The 22,172-nt window shown below is 35.8% G+C and overlaps 1 protein-coding gene across 5 annotated transcripts; it reads left to right on the top strand.

Annotated features, from left to right (window-relative positions):
- Positions 1-122: 122 nt before the first annotated feature.
- On the top strand, positions 123-21,671 carry LOC135681046 (inhibitor of nuclear factor kappa-B kinase subunit alpha). 5 transcript variants are annotated; one of them, XM_065195317.2, is made up of 28 exons: positions 123-482; positions 1,121-1,211; positions 1,890-1,963; positions 2,432-2,537; positions 2,900-3,112; positions 4,011-4,080; positions 4,891-4,979; positions 6,367-6,456; positions 7,222-7,269; positions 8,079-8,164; positions 8,728-8,783; positions 8,927-8,975; positions 9,717-9,849; positions 10,809-10,873; positions 11,379-11,505; positions 11,935-12,064; positions 13,464-13,587; positions 14,472-14,573; positions 15,385-15,437; positions 15,788-15,849; positions 16,217-16,323; positions 18,005-18,054; positions 18,670-18,769; positions 19,321-19,417; positions 19,666-19,716; positions 20,262-20,341; positions 20,754-20,804; positions 21,319-21,671. In XM_065195317.2, the coding sequence occupies exons 4-28, from the start codon at positions 2,445-2,447 to the stop codon at positions 21,380-21,382; spliced, it is 2,190 nt and encodes a 729-aa protein (XP_065051389.2). In that variant the 5' UTR covers positions 123-482; positions 1,121-1,211; positions 1,890-1,963; positions 2,432-2,444; the 3' UTR covers positions 21,383-21,671. The 5 variants fall into 5 exon arrangements, with proteins under 5 accessions (XP_065051389.2, XP_065051390.2, XP_065051388.2 ...); XM_065195316.2 differs by lacking the exon at positions 1,890-1,963 and having other exon boundaries at positions 124-482; XM_065195315.2 differs by lacking the exon at positions 123-482 and having other exon boundaries at positions 538-1,211.
- The last annotated feature ends 501 nt before the right edge of the window (positions 21,672-22,172 follow it).

The raw sequence follows: 22,172 nt of genomic DNA on the forward strand, positions 1-22,172 counted from the left end.
AGCCGCCACCATTCTCCATACGCAAACTACGTCAATTCTCAAAACAGAGCCACAATATAATTGTTAATCGCCATACGGCCACAGCCTTTCCTTTGACATAATCAACGAGAACTCCCACGAAAACATACCTACCAAATTTTCCCCTTTAATTCTTACTATTAATCAATTCAAGCTATTTTGGTCTCAAAATTACAGGTATTTATGGAAACGAAACAAAGCCTTAAATTAGAATGCAACTTGCCAGATTACGAGAATTGTCTTCTTTATAAAGAACTGCAAGTGGAGAAGCGTGGAGGATCTCAAAAGGTACACTATTTCTTAAGACAGCATCCTTTAAAAATATATGGAAGACTTTCACTTTGTGCAATTGGACCTAAAAAATTAAGCTGAAGAGAGAAACAATTAAGGGAGAATTTTCATCAAACTGGTGACCATTATGGAAGTGCTACAATAACTCTTGAGATCTCACTGTGAAATTTGAGGTAAGATTCTTCAATTAGTTTATAGCTTTATGCAGAGATTTCTTTCCCGTTGGTTGCCTGTTTTGTGTCATTCCCTTGAAAATTTTCATTTTGTGCTTTTCATTAAATCTTCACAAAAATGCCTCTCAATAGACAATTTCAGATTTTGAATTTTGATATCGTTCTGTCCATATTCCTAAGAAATTTCAGACGGGAAGTAAACTTCAATTTTTCTGCAAATATTGTGAAGAAATTACGTCATTTTCTATTTTTGATTAGAATACGGGAAGTGTAATCTGGGCACTAGTTTCCTAACTGGAATTATGGTAATTTGAAATGGCGGATTGTTTGTTGTATCATTTTTGCGAATTTTGGAATTTTCGGTGATGATGTCACACCAGTCTTTGTAGTTTAGTTTCGGCTTTGAATCAGACCTACCACGTGAATGGGCTATTGATGCTGACAGACTAAAGTTGTAGTGTAAGTCGAATTACACTGTAGGCCCTCTGCTGCCCATACACGAGGCCACAAATCTCGTCGGGAAAAGTGTTTTAATATCAGTCATTTTGAGCTCGATGCAGGGCTCGATGGCATTTGGAAAGCAGAGAGTAAATCAATAAACAGATCCATAGGAATTGTGATTTTATGTTGAATTCTAGAGATTGCAGCACTGCACGTGCAAGATCTTTTTCCAGTGTCGGATTGCTGTGGTGGCCTAAGGCCGGCTACATCTGTGGACTGCAAATATTTGTAAGCATGTCATTTGTGTCATATCACATTGTAACAAATATTACATTGTGCTGTTTCACAGCTATTTCAGCAATTGATTGAAACTTTTTTTTTAAATAAAAAACCTTGAATAAAATAAATAATTATATGACATTGTTTTGAGAGGAAAATAGGGGTATCTTTGCTCCCACAACACCAGAACTGTTCCTTTTCTAACAAATAAAGGCTGGTTTTCTATTGCTCCTTTAAGGGAAAGGGCTTCAAACATCATATATAGGATTTTGAAACCAACTGAATATCTATAGTTATGACAGAAATAATCTTGAATCGATAAAGCTACTCTAATTTCATGTATTTGTGATGAATAATTATCCTTCAGAGATTTCGTCATTAGGGATATGGAATTGAAAGCCCAGTCTGTGCTTTTTCCATGTTTCCTTTTGACAACAATAGTGCCTCATTTGATGCATGAAGTTTTGCAAATGTTATATTTTTTTCTCAGAAGTATTGTAGGGAATAAGTACACTTTTCCAGGACAAAAACTCAAAGAAGATAGTTATAAAAGATGCTTCCAAGTGCTGTCTTACTTTTACTCTTGATATTTTGCTTAAACCCTGAAATCTGCGTTTAAATCTCATCTAAATTACAGTCTACCTATCCTATCTATCTATTCTAACAGCCTATCTATTCTACTGTTAGATAATGTTCTAGATCAGGAGTGGGCAATCGAGACTGGGTCAGATCCTTCAATCATTTCTTTAAGCAGGCTAAAGGTAATAAGAAAGGCTAATATGATATTTGTACATAATGAAATGATTATAATCATAATGACACATCTTTACTAACTACAATTACACATCTTTCTTTTACAAAGATAGTTTGCAATGATACATGAGACTGTTGCAATAATAAGTGCAAAAGGGAAACTGGACAAAACCAACCAAAATTTAAAAAAACCAAACCAAAATCAAAGGCTGTGATTCAGAGTTTATAGAAACCATATGAGGAAGAAAATGCAGAATTGTCCATCAATCAACTTTAAGCATTTATTTACTTTAATATACGTAAAAACCAATTTATCCAATACATGTCCTAGGTCGATTTCTGGTCTGCTGGCTGTAGGTCACCCACTACTGCTCTCGAATAAGTCATGATTACAAAGCATTTAGGTCTTCTTGATTTCTTAAAGCATTTTTAAGAAATCATGGCTTTTTCTCTGAATGTTTAACATTTGTTAACAGATCAATCTACAAGATGAGCGATACTAGTGATGCTTCTGAAGAGTGGATGAAAAAGAGTACTCTTGGAAGAGGGACATTTGGTCATGTAACATTATGGGAACATAAAGTTAGTACTCCTTTTCACAGTATTGCCATACATGGCAACATACATAAGATTTATTTTTCATGATTGCAGCTAGGTATGGGAATGCCATTATCTCTTGGGAAAACTTGCCATGGTTAAATCTCATGGAAAGGCAGAAGCAGCAAATTAAATCAAAGTTAAAGTTAACTGAAGGCATTCAAGATGAAGTCATTTCATCCATGAGAACAATTCAAAGAAAATAAAATTATTTCAAAGTTTTTTAATCAAGATTTTCATGCTTAACATCATCATTATCAAACCAGTTTTAATCTGGGGGTTTCCACTTTCAACTTTAAAATCTCTTCCTCAGCAAGCACAATGATTTCCTGTCAATTCTTATGTAGGTAACTCATGAAGTGCTAGCAATTAAAGAGTGCAGTGTCCAGCTAGATCCAAAGAATAGCCAAAGATGGAGGAAAGAAATTGATATGCTTTCAGAAAAAAAACATCCAAATTTAGTTGGTTTCAGAGAAATTCCTCCATCTTTGTCCAGACTACTGAAGACTACAGAACCATGCTTGGGAATGGAACACTGTGAAGGAGGGGATCTTAGAAAGGTTAAAATGTTTACTCTTTAGCTAACTTCTGAAAACTATGTTTAACTCACTACAACTGATGATGATTCTTGTAATTTACTCATTACTTCTCAAAATTTGTTGAAAGTTTGCCATGGGTAAAAAACAATGGGAAGAAGCTGGAAAAATAACTATATCCACTGTTGTAGAATCCTTCTTTTTGCATTTTGAGGAAGAACAGAAGCTTAAATTTACTTTTTTCAAAGCATCTGATTGATTTATTTATTTCTTAAAAAGAAAAATGTGAACAGTTTTTTGGTGGTACAGAACTTGAAAATGGCTTGAAGAAAGCAAGCTTTTTACAATATATTGTCTTACAACATTTTACAACCTATTTTACAACAGAACATCCTACTCGATCTTGTAGTTCTAGACTCTATAATGACAACATGTTTCAGACATGACAACATGATAAACTCTAAAATGACAACATGTTTCAGATAATTGACAGAGCTTGGTTATCTTTCCATCTAGCAGTTTTGGAATCAATCTATATACAAAAAAAAGCCGCCATTGTGTAGACAGAAGGAGTTCATTTTCTCTCTTGGACTCCAGTGGTTATTTTTCTAGTCATGCAGCACTGATTGGTCAATTATACCGGTCTTGTGCTTGTGTTTTTCTGATTGGTCCATTTCCATCCACAACTGGGTATATATTTTTCATTGTTCTTTCGGACCCTTATTCTGACATTTTATGCTCTGAGGAGTGTCAGATGAAATGCTTTTAGCCAATATATTGTAAGATGTTTGCTTGTTTCAAAGCCATTTTAAAAAAGAAAAATGGTTTGATGTATTCCTTTAGGGAATTTGATACATTCCCTTTGGTAGGAGAGTTCTGTTACAATTGAGGGGATGTGACAAGGTTGATTTTCTACTTCTAGGTCCTTAGTCGTCCTGCCAACTTCACTGGGCTTAGTGAGTTTGCTGTTTTAAATATCCTAAGAGATGTTTGTAAGTATTCAATGTTGTTATGGCTGGATTTATATTCTGGGAAAAAGTCTTTTTTAAAACTTAACTGTTAGCATCAGTGCTGCAAGTTGAAAGTGTGAAAGCAAATAAAATTTTGTTAGAATTTTTTAGGGTTCTGTACAAAAGGTAATTCAACGTTGCTGAAAGGCTGTAGGTTGTAAAATTATCTTCAAACGAAGATTAAAACTTTGATCACATTGCCTTATCAATGACATGCCCCTCTTCTTTACGATTGACCAAGCTGTTGTTATTTTTGGCATTTGCAAGACTGTATGGAACCTGTGAAGTAAACGTGTAAACACGAAAGCCTGTAAATACGAAGTGGTTTATCAATTTCTATTTGCCATTGTCAGTATATATAATGCACATATCAATAATAGTTACTAAAGCTGCTGGAGCAAATGCCTAAAAATGCTGTGTTTAAGAACCTATTTTTGCCTGGACTGTTTTAATTTCCACCCTTATAGAAATGTTGGTACTTTGAAAATAGTATGAAAAAGCAGAAAATAGCTTATAAAGGCATTTTTCTTCTGACACTCCTTAGAGTGTAGTCGTTGAAAAATGACAAAAAGGCAAACAGAAATTGCAAGACAGGAGTAAAATGAATGAAAGCTGAAACGAAATGTCAGATAGACAAACGGACCGACATTACAAGAACATTCCAAATTTTGATGGGTCACCAAGCCCTTCTCACTAACTCTGAGGTTCTCCCAACTTCAGACTTGACAATTTAAACTATATTTGATTGTCAACACGCATTAGGTTCTCGTTCTAATTTTTTTCCTCTTTCAGCCAACGCGGTCCAATTCCTGCATTCGCACAAAATAATCCACAGAGACCTGAAACCTGAGAATATTCTAATAAGTTTCATTGGGATAAAGGTTGGTTAGCCACTGTTTTAAGTAAAATGTTATGTTTCCTCAGTGCTAGGCTTTAATGAATAAAATGGAAATTATAGTTCATCGGGCTGTCATAAGGTAATTGATGCCTTTGAGGCCAAGCTGTCCGTGACTGGTGTGTGGAATTTACGGTAAGTGCGATCAGCAGGTATTAGGGAGACCGGAGAAGAGGGCTGCGCCCTCTTACCCCTTCAGAGGAGGGGCAATGGGGACCAAAGTGCCCTTTTCATAAAAGTGCCCTTGGCATCGGCTTTTTGGGACTTTAAAAGAGACAACATATCTTGAGGAACATATTCTTTGCTCTATAATTAAAGAAATCTGGTTGTGGGTAGGTTTGCTGTTCATGCAGAACTGTTATGTTTTTGCCATATTCATTTTGTCATGAATTTGAAATTCAGTTTCAACTGTCTACGCCACTTTCAGAGTCTCAAATGCCAAGGAAATTCCTGAAATCTTGTACCGTCTAAAATGTGGCCTAATACAGGGCCTATCATACAAAGGAAGCTTTATTTGTGGTATTTTCTAAATGCCAACACATCTGCTAAATGATTTCAAGAAAATTTGAAGAGATGATGTCATTCCTGCCCTGTCGATAGCGTCTTGAAAAGTTCGAGGACCCCCTAAAACAGTGTTTTTATCATTTTGAGCAAGCTACATCTTCAAAAATAGTAAATTTTAGTAGAAAGTAATGTCTTATTTAGGTGGAAAATTACTTGGACACCAAATTTCAAATTGATGTCATTTAGCACTATTGAGTTATTGAATGTCAAAGTTGGCAAAATTGTGCTTGAAGCCCGATATGTGAAATTTTGGCTGATTTTTACGAAAGTTCTAGCTCTATAACTTTTGAACCTTTTGAGCAATGAAGCTGAAATTTTCAGGGTTGTATTTTTTCCAGGAAAGGTTTATACGATATAAGTCTCAACAAAATCTGAGATGGTGCCCATGGGCACTTCCAGAATTTTCGGTGATTTGGTATGGAATGACCCGTAAAAAGTTTACACATAATGTTACTAGAAGGGGCATCCAATCAGAGATTGTAATAGCAGATTGTAATTTTCAATATGGTTTTTAATATACTTTTCTCAAAATTTGAAATTTTTTAACTTCTTTCATCTCGGTGAAATTTGTAAGTTCTTCCATCATTTTTGAAGAATGTCTATTATTTATCTGTCTCAATTGTTTAAACATTTTTATCCCCATTCGAAGCAAGTCTGAAATTGAATCTTATCACAGCTCGTTTTTTGCCGCTATTCACGTTGTTGAGTGTAAAAAAATTGTCTGTTAATAGTTTTATTTAAATTATCATTTTGATGTTTCTCTTTGTCTCTTCCATTTTCCGTTTATCAACATATTTGCCTATTTTTAGATTGTTTACAAGATTACAGATCTTGGTTATGCAAAAGATTTGAATCAAAACAGCGTCGCAGATTCGTTTGTAGGAACAATGAAATACGTGGTAAGTTTAAGTTACCGATTTTATAAACCCGGCCCGGTTCCCCCTGATTTTGGTTTTGAAGAGAACCAACATCAGCATCCCCCGTCCTCGTAGCTATAGAACATTCGTAGTGACTTACAATCTTAACTTACTGCCCCCGCCTTTTTGCCTGTATGGACCCTTTCTTCTTTACAAAGTTGAGGCTCTGCATTTTAATGCTCTTCTCATTATTTTGGTGTCTAAAGCACTTTCTAACGTTTTAAGGACCCCTTACTAATCTTTCCACAACTGACGATAAGAAAAATAAAACAAAGTAAAATTACCAAAAAAGGGAAAGGGAGAAATTATCTGCTAAAGAAACAGGTCGAGTGTGATAAATCATGTGAATGTTCATGGCAAAGACATATCCACCCAGTGAGGACTTTGGTAAAAAAGGGCAGCGTTATTTTGCTAACCATCGCAGTAATTATCGCACTTGTCAGTTTTTGCTCTTATTTATTCGTTTTTCGACGATGGTGCGGTGCAGTTGAGTTTCTATAACCAATTTAATTGGAGATCTGGCTCGTGAAATTGACATGTATCAATGCTTTTAACTTGCGGCACAGAATGCTGTTAATATGGTAACTATATTCCCAGAAGAAAATAGCTTCTGCCTTTGTTAATTAACATTTAAGATCAGTTAGAAAGGCAAGCTGCGTCACAAAGAGATTTAGCAGGTCCGTGTTTCCGTTTAGTAACTGTAGAAGTATTGAGCTTTTTCCGGTTCAAAGTTCTGTTCTTTTCTAGGCACCTGAAGTTTTTACGTCAAAACCGCCAGAAGGATACACATTTACTGTAAGTACCATTATTTCTATCTCTGCTTTACCCAATCTTATTTCTTTAAACTATCTATTACCCTCATTTTCAATTATATTATGCAGTTATATTTCAAGTCGTTAGTCCTTGTTTCTAAATATTCATGTAAAATGCTTCAACGTTGTAATTTCTTAAGGTCTCTACGCTCAATGTGTGGGATAAAAGACTGCAAAGAGCAAAGAGTCAAGACCAACTTTCAATTTGTTTGCTCAAGCTTTCAAGAAGTTTTAGTCCTCATGGTCCAACATTTCTGAATCGATTACAACCATAATTATTTAGGCCAGTGTCCTCTTAGTTTCCATGTTCCATAATGAATCATGAGAGACTCATTACTAAAACAGGGCTTACAATCTATTTTAAAAAATCGAAAAATTTCCTAAAACGTCAAACGCAGCCCAACTACTCCCAGAATAATGTTGATTATTTTTGGGTTAACACTTAATAAACATGGTTTGGATTTCGCAATTTGGTGATGCAAATACAAATTGAAATACAAATACAAATTCGCTAACCAGTATTGTTTAGAGGGGTAAAAGGGGGGGGGGGGTTAGGAGCTGCCGCTCTTTGATGTTCTTTGATGGCTAAATGCTCACCATTCTTGAAATTTTATGCCCCTATCAATCCCCCTTCAAAACAGCCAAAAATCAGCGTACCCACCTTGGTAGAAGCAAAAACATGTAGTAAAAGAAATACTTCTTTTTTAATGACACGTGTGTGTTTCTTTTTTGTAAATGTTTCGTGAATTGGCGAGTTGGATTTTGCATTTATTCATTGTGATTTTTTAACAGGCAGACTTTTGGAGTTTGGGGAATGTTTTGTTTGAGTGTATAACAGGATACAGACCTTTTGATTTTGAAATGAGTTTTGTCACATGGTGAGTGAATTGGCCCCTATATGGCTTCAATAAATGGCATCATTTTTCGTGTGTTTTTGTACTTTATATGCTGCAATCACTGAATGCACGATATTTAGAAAGACATACTTATTTTTAAGATCATTTTATTTGCCATGTTTATGAATTACTGATGTCCTCAATGAAGAACATATTAATATAATGATACCTCAGTTTGTAGATGCCTAGTGGGTCATGCTTATAGAGTCCTTTATAGAAGGAGAATGTTTTTATTGTCCCATATTGTTACCCCGACGTTGACACGTGACGCACCCTTTTTCGTATCTTTTGGTAAACAGCCTTGTAGCGAGATTGATTGAAATTTCAGTCTTCTCTAAATGAAAGGCTTTTAAAGTTTATTAGTTCAGGATTATCAGAATTAAAAAGCACGTCAAAGAATTACAAGTAAGCTGTTTCTTCCAACCATGCGGTGGTTAAAGAGAACATGAAGAGCATATAGATCACAACTCCTGACAATGTGAATAAGAATGGTTTTTTAAAGGTGGAATTAAGATAATGTTTGTTTAAATTTCTCAACAATTTAGGCGTGAAAAAGTTGCAATGAAAAGTTCAAACGACATTTGTGGCACAGAAGAATCAGGTATACTTATAATGATTTGGTTTGTTTCTTTCCATTTCCATTTAACGACCTCCCTAACTTTCTTTTTGTTCTTTTTTTATTTTTTTATTTCACAGATAAATTCAACATGGTCGATCTGCTATATTTCTCTTTCTTCCTTAAAGGTGAAGTGCAATTTCATTCAAAGATTCCACGGCCCTATAAATTATCAAGGTAACCACTATTAGAACCTGGGACTCCATAACGACGATCTTTGCATTTTAAAATACAGCCCTTTATCCAAGTTTTCTCAGACAAAATCATTTTTGCAGCAAAACCTGTTCTTTTAGACGGTGTTAACACAGCTTAATAATTGCATAAATTATCCGGCTGAATGTGCAGTCAAAAAGGGGGAGAGATTGTCCCAACTCGATGCCCCTTCTTGGCTACTGGCATAAAAATTAATTCTTACAAATCACAACGTACTAAGTAAGTTACTGTTGGTTGGTTAGTTCATTTTTTTGAGCCCACGATTTTCTAGCAGCAAAACATAATATTTGTCATATGATTTGAGGAACTTTTTGCGGCTTTGCTCTTTGAGATGCCGCCTTAAGCATGCCAAGTTATAAGCCATGTGCAGGATGACACAGCAAACAAAGCTTGTGGCTCAGAACAAGGCCATAGACCAAGCGATTTTGGTAGCTCCAGCAATGGCTAATGTTGTTGATTAACATATATCACATTAATCAATGAAGTTTCTGGCTTATAAAATGTCGAAGGAAAGCCATATTATACGAGGAAGTAATTTATTAGAAATTACAACAGGGAGCGATTTCTAAGATTCATATTTGGCATTGTGGCAAGCAGATATTTTTTCCCAGCGAATTAAGAAAATAATTCTTCCACTTTTATTCCTAACATGTCTCCCTTTCTTTTCTGCCTCGTCATTTCAATTTATTTTATTTATCTTTTCAGCCCTCTGATTCCATTATTTGAAGAATGGCTTCGGCTAGTTATGGAATGGGACCCAAAGACCCGGGGTGGCCAAAAGGATGATAATGGTATTCGAATGTGCTACCACGTGGCAAAGAAAATCCAAAACACAAAGGTGGATGCGCTGCTTTGACTTTTCAACAAGTATTTTTTATAGGCCATGGATTGTCTTTAGACCACGTTCTTTAAGGGAGACCTCTCCACCCAATGCTTCGCCCTTCTCTTTGCTATAGCTGCAGTGCAAGCACCTTCATGTGGACTTTTCAGAATTTGTTTTCGTCGAACCCTTTGAAGGACATATTTGGCGGTAGCAGTTGGCTAATGCAATTTATCCGTTTGCAGTGCAGTTCTATTGTTTGTGACTTTTCATTTCTGCTTCATGAACTATTACTGCCGTGCAATTCTTCCTGGACTAGTTGCTCTGTACTAAACACAAAAAGTAGATGTATTGCATTAGCCAATCAGGTTTAAGTCACATGACCTTTAACTGATTTCTAACTTCTCCAACTCTCGTTTGTTTAACTTTGCAATATCCTCGAAAGATTTTGTTACCTTTCGATTGTTAATATGCCAAAATCAGGAGCATCAGGTGGAACTTACAGTTTTCTTTAAGCCATCGTGTTTCTTGAGTCGTTACATTGATAACCCAGCTTCAAACTAACAAGCGAAGCTAACTGCCAAAGGAGAAACATGTGTATTTGAGTCAGATTAACGTTCTTGATTGCGAATCCAGCCAAACTTTCAAATCACATCCCAAGGTTGTCCGTGTTTTTGCAGCACTGATAAACATATAAGCAAATCAACTTTTATGAGTTCATCTGCCCCGCTTCTCCTTCACCCTTGAGGTTGTAAATGAACTAAATAAAATTCATATGTATTTTTTGTGGTTTTTCATTTTTTTGTGAATGTTTTGTGATAGTTTAGAATACCGTTTGCCTTTTCTGTAGCTTTAAAATAAATAGATTTCCTCCTATGTGCTTTGAATTTGACAAATTAGTGAAGAAATCGGCGATTATACATACATTCAAAGTAAGATGCTTATTAATATGTTCTTTTCACGTTCTTTTTCTTTAGATTCTTCATGTTTTTTCTGTAAATAGATGCCAGCTTTTTTCATTCAAAATGGAAGAAAGCGACACGTAAGTCCACCTACCAGTATTTTTGTAATAGTCAAATTTTCATAAAGATGCCAGAATTTTTTATTCTGAAAGCTATTTGCAATGACGACAGTGGCGGCGCCGGCGACTGCAGAGTGACCCATGGGACCACACCCTTTTCGCCAAGGTGCTTAAATGAAGTTAAAAAATGACCTACATCTACCTTATGTAGTTTTATCACTTTTTAGAAGAATAATGTGGACTTGTTTCGATAGAAGCGGGGCTGGTAATTTCCCCCATACCACCCTTGGCGCTGCCAATATTCCAGACAAAAATCCTGGCTTTGCTTTTATTTCTCTTTTGTGCAAAAGAAACTAGAAGGTGCAATACGGGAAAACGTTTGTATTGCATCTTTTAAAAGGGCCATCTTTGTCAGATTAGGCCATCTTTGAAATAAGCCAGCTGGGAAAATGCCATATTTGAAATGGTAAAAGGCCTCCTTATATTTTAAAGAAATCAGCTCTTTCATTGGTGACACTCGATCTAGGGTTGGTGATTTGGAAGACAAGCTAAATATTGAATTTTGTATGGATCCTGAGGAAACTACGTTACTTCTTGCTGACGGAAAGATCTTGCATTCTGATGGATTATTATTAGAGTGTTACAATCAGCCCGTAAGTATTGCCTATACTCCTTGCTTTACTATCAATCTATTTCCAAGTATCAACCTTTTCTATTGATATTTCACCACTGTTTCCAATTTTTTAATGTAAATTCTTTAAATCTGCGAATTGCCCACCCCCTCGAAAAAGCCCCTCTCCTCGAATATGCCCCCACCCTACAACTACAAATTGTCAATAAGCCCCCCCCCGAATAAGCCCCCACTGCTACCATAAATCCTCGAATTGGCCCCCTCGATTTGTTGGTTTTTGCCATCTGAGGCTGCCTTTGACGTTTTATTGAATTACTACAAAAATTCATACTTTTGGCAATAATTAATTAAATGTTTAAAAAGAAATTACTTCTAAAATAAACGAGGTCTTTTAATAACGTCTTCCTAATGTCTACTTTAATTTTGTAAGTCCTCCTGTAAATTGTTTCAGGGCGACAGTGAATGGTTGGTCTACGCTGTCAACATACCCCAAGTCTTGCAAGCCAAAAACAGTCGCTCCAAATCGCTGCTTGGCAATCGTCATGGTTATCAGCAACTACCTAAAGAAGTCAGACTACTCGGTTAGTAAGCTTTTGTATTTTTGGCGTAACACAATGATTCCCAAAGACATTAATATAGTGAAACACTTTGTCTTAAAAGCTTTTGAAGCAATATTGATATAAAATTCAAAAAAGAATCTCCGAAAATCATAACGTCATTTTGCTTCATCCAATGCTTGTTTCTACATCTCTGTTTCTACTCGACTAGCGTCGACCATTTACAGGCCCATTGCCAAAAAATTAGAGTAAAGGACGGGGTAACATCTCTAACCATCAGTTAGCACGCCCTTTGTCAAAAGTGTTTTGGGTAGCTTACAGGGCCTTTTAGACCTCAATAACAGAATAGTGAGAGCAAATATTTTCACTGTGGTGTCACCAACTTAAAACACTGGTGAAATATCTGCTAGTTTGAGTTTTAGGGGAGTTATTTACTTCTCAACTGTATATTAAAAAACAAATATAATATAATGTAATATAATAAAGGCTATAGCGGTAAGATTAGCGAGTGAAATAAATCAAGTTAAAAATACAGGCTTAAACAAACCAGTTTCGCTTGGAGTAACTATTTTTTTTGGATCAGATAATAAATTAATAACTGTTTTGATCGGAGATTCGGTAACTTTGTTTTAAGAAGATAAATGTTGTAGGCAAATAAAGTTGTTGTCGTTTGAAGATATTTCGAAAAATTTTTACCCCGTTAAGTAATATTTGTTTTGAAACATTTAATGACCTGGCTGACCTCAGATGATTACATTTACGTGATACGCAATCACAAATATCGTAAAGATGATGTTTTCCAACAACGGAGCAAGCTTTCTTTTTTATACTGACATCGCCCCTTTGTTATTGCTATTTCAATTCTTTTCTTACTTTGTCTTGTATAAAAATAAGAAAATAGAGGAATTATGTTAATCCAGTTTCTTCATTTCTTCGGGGCAGTTGTCTGGACAAATTTGAAAGCATATTATATCGAGTTAATGTCTGATGTATTTCTACTTTCGGTTTCCATCCCTCAAAAATTTCCCGTTTTTCTTTCATAAATTTACGGGGGTGTGTATTGCTGATCGATTAGCAGTCATGTATGCAATAGGCATCAAGTTGTTGATCATCAGAATGCAATTAGGAGCTGAGGGATCTGTGGTGGCTCTAACCCCCGTTCTATATTTTCAGGCAGTGCCAGCTAGAGCCATGATTATGTTAACTACCAAAGTGTATCTTGTTTATTTCAAAGTAAAAACAACAAAAATCTTGTAATTAAATTTGGCCTCACGACTCGTAGTTTTTCCGCCCTTTCAACATGCAGTAATGTTTTTACCTGGTAGACTATTGAAATAAGCTGAAATAAATATTAACTGCGTGCCCCCCGCTTAAAGAAAAACACAATGTTCAAATTGAAAATTGCATTTTGTCTGTTGTTTAGTTGAACAGCCTGATACGCCGAAGTCGCCTACAGAGTTCAAAAGACTTTGGGGACACGCGTTGTATTTTATTAGTGAACTTGCAAAGAGCTATCGACGGCTGCTACAGGCCCAACGAGCAGTCATGTAAGTTGCCTCTTCGTAGGCCCTTTTGTTTTCTGATCTTGTTTGCCTTTAGCTGTAGCTTTTTGGCAAAACAATGCCTCCAGCAACACCACATAACATGGCTGTCGAATGGTGTTGGTGTTGTAGCGATAACCTCCTTCAACTGCAAATATATATTCATGTAAAATCTAATGGTAAACGTCTGTTATACTAGCGTGCCCTTAGCTTTTTTCTGATAATTTTGCAGGCTATCGAAGTGTTTATTGAGTTTCTCTGATCAGTCACCATTTCCAATCATGCATTCATCAATAGCAGTTTCTCCTTCCTCGTAAAGCGAGTTGATGCACAGCCCAGAACAGGGTGCGAATCCAGAGCAAATTTGAAGGAGGGGCAGTTGGTAGTGGGGGCGCTGAAAATTTTCAAAAATTGATGACGAGAGTACGCTGTATACAACAATTTCAGATCCATTTTCGGAATAAACAACATAACTTTGGATAATCCTTGAAGCAAATTAACCTATCGGTCTCAAAAACCTTTTCACCTGATTCCCATTCTTCAAAAGGGGCGCACAGTTTCAAAAGAAAGGGCGCCAGACTTGGTTCAACTCGTTGAGGGAGGGGCAACTGCCCCTAGCTGCCCCCTTAAATCCGCCACTGGCCCAGAAGACATGGCGATCATGGGGTGAAAGGCCATGAGGGGGTTAATCTAAACCAAGTTTAAATGTCACACCAAAGCCACGCCCTTTTTATCGGTTTCCGGAGAGGCTTTTCAGAGCTTGATACTGCCGGAGGATTGTTAAAAACTTTGACTGAGCCACCCACAAGTTCCTCTACTTCATATCCGACTTAATTTTAGTACATTTCTGAAAAGCATCCTGGGCTATCGATGCGATTTGCTTTGTTTAGGATTACGCTGATGAGCTGCAATTCCAACTTGATGCTCCTCAAGGACGAGATGACTGCTGAGGCATACAAACTTCATGCAAATTTAGAGATGTTTATACAGAGGTGAGCTGCATTAATTTGCAGAGATTTTTTTTATTGAAGTCAAATTTTCTCTGCACCTAAACTCAGGCACCGCGGAGCGTTGAGAAAAGTGGGGGGTCTAAAAAAAGTGGGGGGGGGGCTAAAACCGTATAAAAAGAGGCTTTTCTGGTAGTTTGATACTTAATATTTGGCATTTTTTGAAAAGTGGGGGGGGGGGGCTAGACAACCCCTGCTCCGCGGTGCCTGAAACTTTGAAAGAAAATCATATATTTAGCGTCAACCCCCTTCAAAGTTTATTGTTTTTTATTCCTAAAATAAGTATTTATAGAGAATTATATCTTAAGTGAAAATGGTTTGAATTTTCTAAAACTGACCCAGCACTCTCACGAAAAATTTTTTTATTTATTGACGAATTACGAGTTTGGCTACCCTGGGTACCAGACTCACTATATAAAAATATATAGTGAGTCTGGTACCCAGGGTAGGGTTTGGCGAGACGCCTATGAAGTATTCATCATTACTTCGTAATATTTCTTCGTCCATTTTGAAGGATGGTTGGCTAAATCTATTGTCCTCAATTTTTTGAAATATATACTTAATTGCTCTTCGCTAATCAATTTTTTGTAAAGCGTGGTTACCTTTTGCCCACATATCAAGGAACACTTTGGTCCAACAACCAAGTACTGAAAGATTTGGCAAGTTTTCCCACCCCCCCCCCCCCTCCCTCCTCACAAATAATTTCATTTGGTTGATTTCTGTCGCCCAGCTTTATCTTTATTCGTAACGTCCTTAACTTCCCACTAAACATACTTTGTTTTGTGTTTTTCCACAGCTGTGAACATGACTTGAAGTTATTTTACGAAATGGGGTTTAACCGAAATTCATGTAAGTATTCATAAGCTGTCTTACGTATACATCTTCAGCAAAACGTTTAGAGACAAAGGATTTGATGACATGTCAGACTGCTACTGAACTGTCAGGTTCCTTTTTGGCAATTTTTGTCATCTTGGTAGCCATAGGTGAAAATTGGCAAACTTTTAAAGATAACCGAGGATAACTGGAGCAATAATGATTTCTAGAAGAGGATCCCCTCTTTCATTTCTCCTTTCTCTAAAGCATATTCGAAAGCAAATGCTGAAATGCCTAGCTCTTGCCAACCATGATTTTGTCGTCGCTTGTATATTTACGATCAGATATTTATCTTCCTTTTGAGAGTGCATCTACTTACATCGTAGCCAACAAGTATTACTCGGAAGAGCTGAAGAAAATGATTGACATAGCAAAAGCGTACCAAGAGGTTAGAACTGACATCCAGTTTCACTATGAATCACTCAAAAATTTTCTTCATTGCTTAAAGAATATATGTCTTTAAAATCTCTGGAGAAAATTTAAGCTTTCTTTCTTTTCTCCAGCAAATTCCTTTCTATTAATATGACAGATAGTATTCAGCGACTTGCAATACTTAACTTGTTTCCAGTATGAGCTGTTAAAATAGCCGTTTACTGTGAAATTCTCTTTGAGCAGTCGTTTGATGATTATATGATGATATCATAACAAAATAAACACAATGTTTACATTTACTAAGCCGTAAATTAAAACTACTTGGAGAGAAATGATTTGTTCTGTAAATTACTGGTATCTGAGAGAATTTCACTTGCTTGCAGGATATTGCTCAAGACATCAGTTCACGGATAACCAGTGCTCAGAGGGAGCTCATCAGCCTGAAGAACAACTCTCTCATCGCGAACCAAGACACAAAGCTTGACAAAATGTATGCTTGCTTTTCTGTTGGTTGAAATCGTATGCTGAAGGATTTTCAGCTAATTTTTGGATCAGCTAGTAGCATCAAACTTTGATCGAAAAGCGTTTTTTCCCGGGGGGGGGGGGGGGTACTCCCATTGTGGCCTGACGGGGGGTCCAGTCAGGTTCAAAGAGGACTAACGCTAAAATTTTAAAAAATTACTATCAAATGGTAGTATTTTTTGCTAAAAACTCTCAAACGATAGCGTAAAAACCGAAATTATTTTCTTGGTAGCATCCATTTTTGACAAATTTCTTCATAATTGATTGTTGTTGTTTCGGGAAAGAAAATCTTATCTAAAACAAATCGCAAGCTAAACTGAGCAGTTCAGTCAACATCGAAGATGGGCCATTTGGTACTCTCAAACGGACTGGATCCCCCTGTCAGGCCTTAATGAGAGTACCCCCCCCCCCGGGCGTTTTTCACTGGTTTCAATGCAGAGTCAACCACGAACAAATGAAAACTAGCAAATAAATAAATGGCGATTGCCACATGTATTAACCGATGACCATGTGTCATGTCAGATTTTTATTTTTGGCACTACTCGTGTCTTGGATACAGGTTTATGTAATTCGGATGAAAGCTGGAGTCATCTCCAAATTGCAACACAAATCAGCTCTCTACTAATTATCTTTAAAAATCCTGTTGCCTTTAAACAAATTACCTCGTTTGCTAGCTTTGTTTCAACTTTGATTAATTTGCAACGGTACTCAATCTCTTACCAAAATACCAAAACAATGTATTGATATTTTAATGTATTTTAATTTAAAGTATTGCTATCAATTGTTTTCGGCAGTCTTTTCATCAATCTTAATACATTACAAGTTCATTTTTCGCTTAGAGCATTCTTAATCATTCACCACGTTTTAAGTTGGGGCTGTTAGTAACAATGTTTCAACCAGAAGGGGGCTTATTTCAGAGGGGACTAATTCGAGAGGGGGCTTATGTTAGCGAGATTGCAATCGGATAATTTACGGTTGATTTCATTTTTATGCATTGTTATTTTAGATAATATTCAATTTAGTTTTAATTAAGACTTTATAACAATTTTTTTGCGGTACAGAATTTGAAAATGGCTTTGAAAAAAGCAAACATTTTACAACATACTTAAAGCTTTTTCGTCTGACACTCCTCAGAGCATAAAACGTCAGAATAAGGTTCCGAAAAAACACGTTTGAAAAATATATACCCAGTTGTGGATCGAAATAGGCCAATCAGAAAAACGCAAGCACAAGACCGGTATAGTTGACCAATCAGTGCTGCGAGCCTAAAGAAAAATTACCAATGGAGTCCAAGAGAGAAAACGAACTCCTTTTGTCTACACAATGGCGGCTTTTTCGTTTTTATGTAGATTGACTCCAAAACTGCTAGATGGAAAGACGACCGGGCTCTGCCAATTATCCGAAACATGTCGTCATTATAGAGTTTTGCACAATCTGGGTTGTCTAAAAGATGTTGACCAATGGCAGAATCACTTGTTTTAACAGTGTTTCTAGACCTACAAGATCGAGGAGGCTGTTCTCTTTGAGGGGCAGTTTTGTTTCGTATGTTGGAAGGAACATGCTGTTTTATCCTATCCCCCAATCTAAGACTTTATAACTCCGTGACCTTTATTTATTCATAATTATATTAGCGTTTTATTTTCATTTAGATCAAAATTGGCCGAAAGCCACCTGGACAAACTTCTGAAATACGATCATTGTAAGTTGGTAAAATAGAAATATGAGTTTTAGAAACTTCGACATCCAAAAGCTTCGAAGGTATAGTCTGGACATCCAAACAAACTGTAATGACAGAAAAGCCTAACGCACCCATTCTGGCATTCAAAACAGCTGTCGACATTAAGTACCCCGGTCTCTCAATGCTGCTTCTAATGTCAGTTGTTTCTTAATCTAAACTTTAATAATGTTTTTGTACGTTTCTTAATCTAAACTTAATTACATTTAATATTTAGGTCCTCTCTGAATTTTTCCTGCGTGGAAAAGCTTTTGTTTTGCATTTTTCATTTTGATTTTATTTCTAGAGATTTTTAAGATTTCTTGGATTGGTCGTAAAGAATTTGTGTGCCAACTAGCCAACCACATTGATTGAAAATCGTGAAAATACTCATGTTGTACATTTTTCAAAAAATTAGCTAGTTTGCTTTTCTATTTTTTACATCGACTTCTGAAATTTCTTCATTTTTGCTTTTCAATTTTTTTTGTCGGTTGCACGTTGAATTGTATGCTGTTAATAGTTTTTCAGAATTGATGAATTAAACAAATATTCGTTTGATGTGTACCAACCATTCCTAATTTGTAGTCTTCATGTTCATAGCCGTACAAGAAAAGATGCATAGCGAATATTTGGCTAATTTGGTTCATCAAATCCCGACTATATGGGATCCACTGGAATCAAGTTTTTATGAACAACTAAGGTGTGTAGCTTTTTGCCCAATGCAACACAAAACAGTCTATGCAATACCGCACTTTACAATCGATTCGATATAATACAACATAATTGATACAGTACGACACAATACAATACAACCGATACAATACAGCACTTAACAATACAATACAATACAGTACAATACAGCACTTAACAATACAATACCATACAATACAAAACAATACAATATAATATATTACAATACAAAACAATACAATACAATACAATACAATAAAATACAATATAATATAATACAATACAATACAATACAATACAATACAATGCAATACAATGCAATACAATGCAATGCAATACAATACAATACAATACAATACAATACAATGAAATACAATACAATACAATACAATACGTATATTGACAGTCAAACCAATGCTAAAGGTGGGAAAAGCAGGATTTGTAAATGAATTTGTCAATGACGTGATCCACATTGATAATTCTATTGTTAAGATTTCTTATGGTAATAGAAATTCTGTAAAAGACATACTGTAGTTGGATCTTTATATATTTTGTCTATAGGAAAGTACTCAGTTGTAAACAAAACATGGAAAAACTGGTTCCAGAGTTGAAAAGTGTTATAGATACACTACGAGGACATAGGGAGAAGCTCAACAAGGTGACTGGAAATCACAAATTGTGTTTATTTTAACTTTTTATTGTAGGCTTCTTATGAAAGGATTTCTTTATTATCGAGCCCCCTTACTCATGGCGCCTCCTTTATTGCTCACCTGGTAGAAGCTGCAAACGAGACCAGTCAGTTATAACTTTTTCATTCAAGTTTTTTCAAGATTTATTCAGTAATCTAAATGTAATTATGCCTTTTATTGCATTACTTTCATTTGGTTCTTAACTGAATTGTTTTAGATGATGAAACAAAAACAAGATTTAACTTGGAAGACTTTAATCAGCCCTGCGGTAAGACATTTTGTAGAAAAATTGGTTGAAATTTTCATTAAGAGGAGCAGTGGAAATGTTTTTGTCTTATTTCGTTGCTTTATTAAAAAGTTCTGAAATGCTGATTTTAAAATTGTTTCTTCGTTTTGACCAGCCCAGTTTTATCTAAAAGTGTCATTTAGTTTAAATCCCCCCCCCCGGTTGTTTGTTTTCTGTTGCAGCCCGTTTCGACTTCAGAGGTGCCTAAGACATTTAGTATTCAGTTTAAAATTGATAGGGTGATTTGACCGCTGCCCATAACAACTTTGGAGTTTTCTTTTAATTTTTGCATTTTAAGTCATGTTTTATCACTTTATCACCGTCAAAAAAAGGGCAGAGATGTGAGCTTCAATAATCTGAAAAGAATGATTTGTTTTTGTTATAAGAAGGTCAGATTCGAAAATATTAATCCATTGAGTTTTGTGCGTTTAGGGGTGGGGAGCTTTATGCTTGAACTCAGGTGGGAGAAAATCATATTTCTCTTTTTTGTTTGCTTTCGGTATCATTTTCAATTTTTTTCAAAATAGGAAAATACATCTCCGTATTCTTCTGGTTTTGATTCTGTCACCAACGCCCTTACCTCGATCATCGAGGATACCCAAAAAGAGTAAGTTTGTTTCTTCAGAATTTCCGTCTTCGGTCATCTTTTCTTTATATCAAATAGCTTTGCACTGATGATTTATATATCTTCCTTTTGAAAACAGCAGCTAATCTTAAGTAATTTCTTGTTATTTGTTTTTATGAGCTATCTCCCATTCAGAACCAAACATGGCTGTAATAAATCAAGCTAAACTAAATTTATTGTGTCTAAACATTCTCGTTCATTTTCAAACAGTCTGAATTTTTAAAAAGATTCTGTGAATTTTCATTGTTAAAATTTTTATTTTTGATTAGGCGCCGTTTTTTTCCACTCTTTGAAGTCACCGTTTGATATTATCTTCCATGTGTATTCTACCACCTGCTAGCATATTTGCGACGTTTATTCCTCTTTGATACATAAAAGCCTTTCGCATCTTTAGATCGGTAGATCCGGTATCGCTAATAGCGGAAAACGAAGGTGAACTCGAGAGGTGAGGTGAAATTTAACGTACAAGAATCAGATTTCAATAAGTTAAAAACAACGATTTCATCTTTTCACTTTTTTTCAAAACTTTCGCCAATGAGTATACAACCAAGCATGGAGGTGTTAAATAAAGGGGAAAGCATTCCTCAAGAACGTTTAATCAGCTCTACAAAATTTAGAAATCAAGCTTTTCTGTTGTATGCAAAAAGCATTTATTATTCTTCAAATATGGCCTAGCAAGGCATAGCGTACATTTTACTATTCATTCAACGAAAATGATTGTAAATTTTTGTGTCCTTGGCAGCATTTAGCCTAACTGAAAGGTCAAACGATGTAAATTATAAGTCTTTTGACAACCTAGCTATTTATGACAACCTGAACTTGTATCAGTTTTATGACACCTGTACCTGTGATTTTCTTTATATTCTTTATCTCACAACCTTGAATATTAAAATCGAAGGCGATACATTGACAGAACTGTATATCTTTGTTAGTTTGCAGTTATATTATTTCATCTCCAGACTTGGCGAGTTGCTTAAAGACTTTAAACAAGCCACACATACGAAAAAAGAGAATGAAAAATGAAGTTGAGAAAGTTGAAACAAAGCAAGGTAGACGTTGGTAGGAAGCCTTGTCCACTCTAGCAAGACGGAAGCTTCACTCAAGAAAAGAGAATGATTTACGAATAAATGAGATCCCGAAATTGAGGCAGGTTGCTAATGATTCGCCGCGAAGCAGCACCCTGCTCCTAGAAAAGATGAACGGAAAGGGAAGTGCTTCCTTCAAAATATGGATATTGCTAAATTGAAATTTTACTAATTGGAGATCGAATATTGTAATTTTGGCTCATAACATAGCTTGCATGAAATGCTCATTGCTTGTGATACCTGGCAGATACCAGTAAAATATAAACCTGGTTGCTATGAATACGTAGTGGCGTAGTAGTTTTCAGTCTTGGTTGGTCATTAAATTTCAGATCGAATCTCGAAGGACACATGATAAAGGTAATGGAGATCTTTCTTGTACATACTGTACGTCGTTTTGCTGAACCAGGACTTGAAAATTCGTGCTACACAACTTTGAATAATTTCCTGATCGAGGCTGGTTATTGAAATCGTGTATTCGAGGCAGGTATCCCTAAATATCCCCGATTTTATATTCGATTTTTATTTTCGTTAATTTGATTTGCATTTTAAGGAATTTTTGTTGTTTTAAATTGTAGAAAATCTTACCATGTAAGTAGATTGTGATGTCGTTGTGGATATTGTTTAAAGTCTTATTTGATAAATTCAATAATGTTTTGTTTAACGCTCGAGGCTTTTTTATGTAACTGTGAATAGTTACATTGAGTTTTATAAAGCGCAAATATTTTCTC

Source organism: Rhopilema esculentum, chromosome 18 (assembly GCF_057945365.1).
Source record: "Rhopilema esculentum isolate cy_ngs chromosome 18, ASM5794536v1, whole genome shotgun sequence".
NCBI classification, from domain to species: Eukaryota; Metazoa; Cnidaria; class Scyphozoa; order Rhizostomeae; family Rhizostomatidae; genus Rhopilema; species Rhopilema esculentum.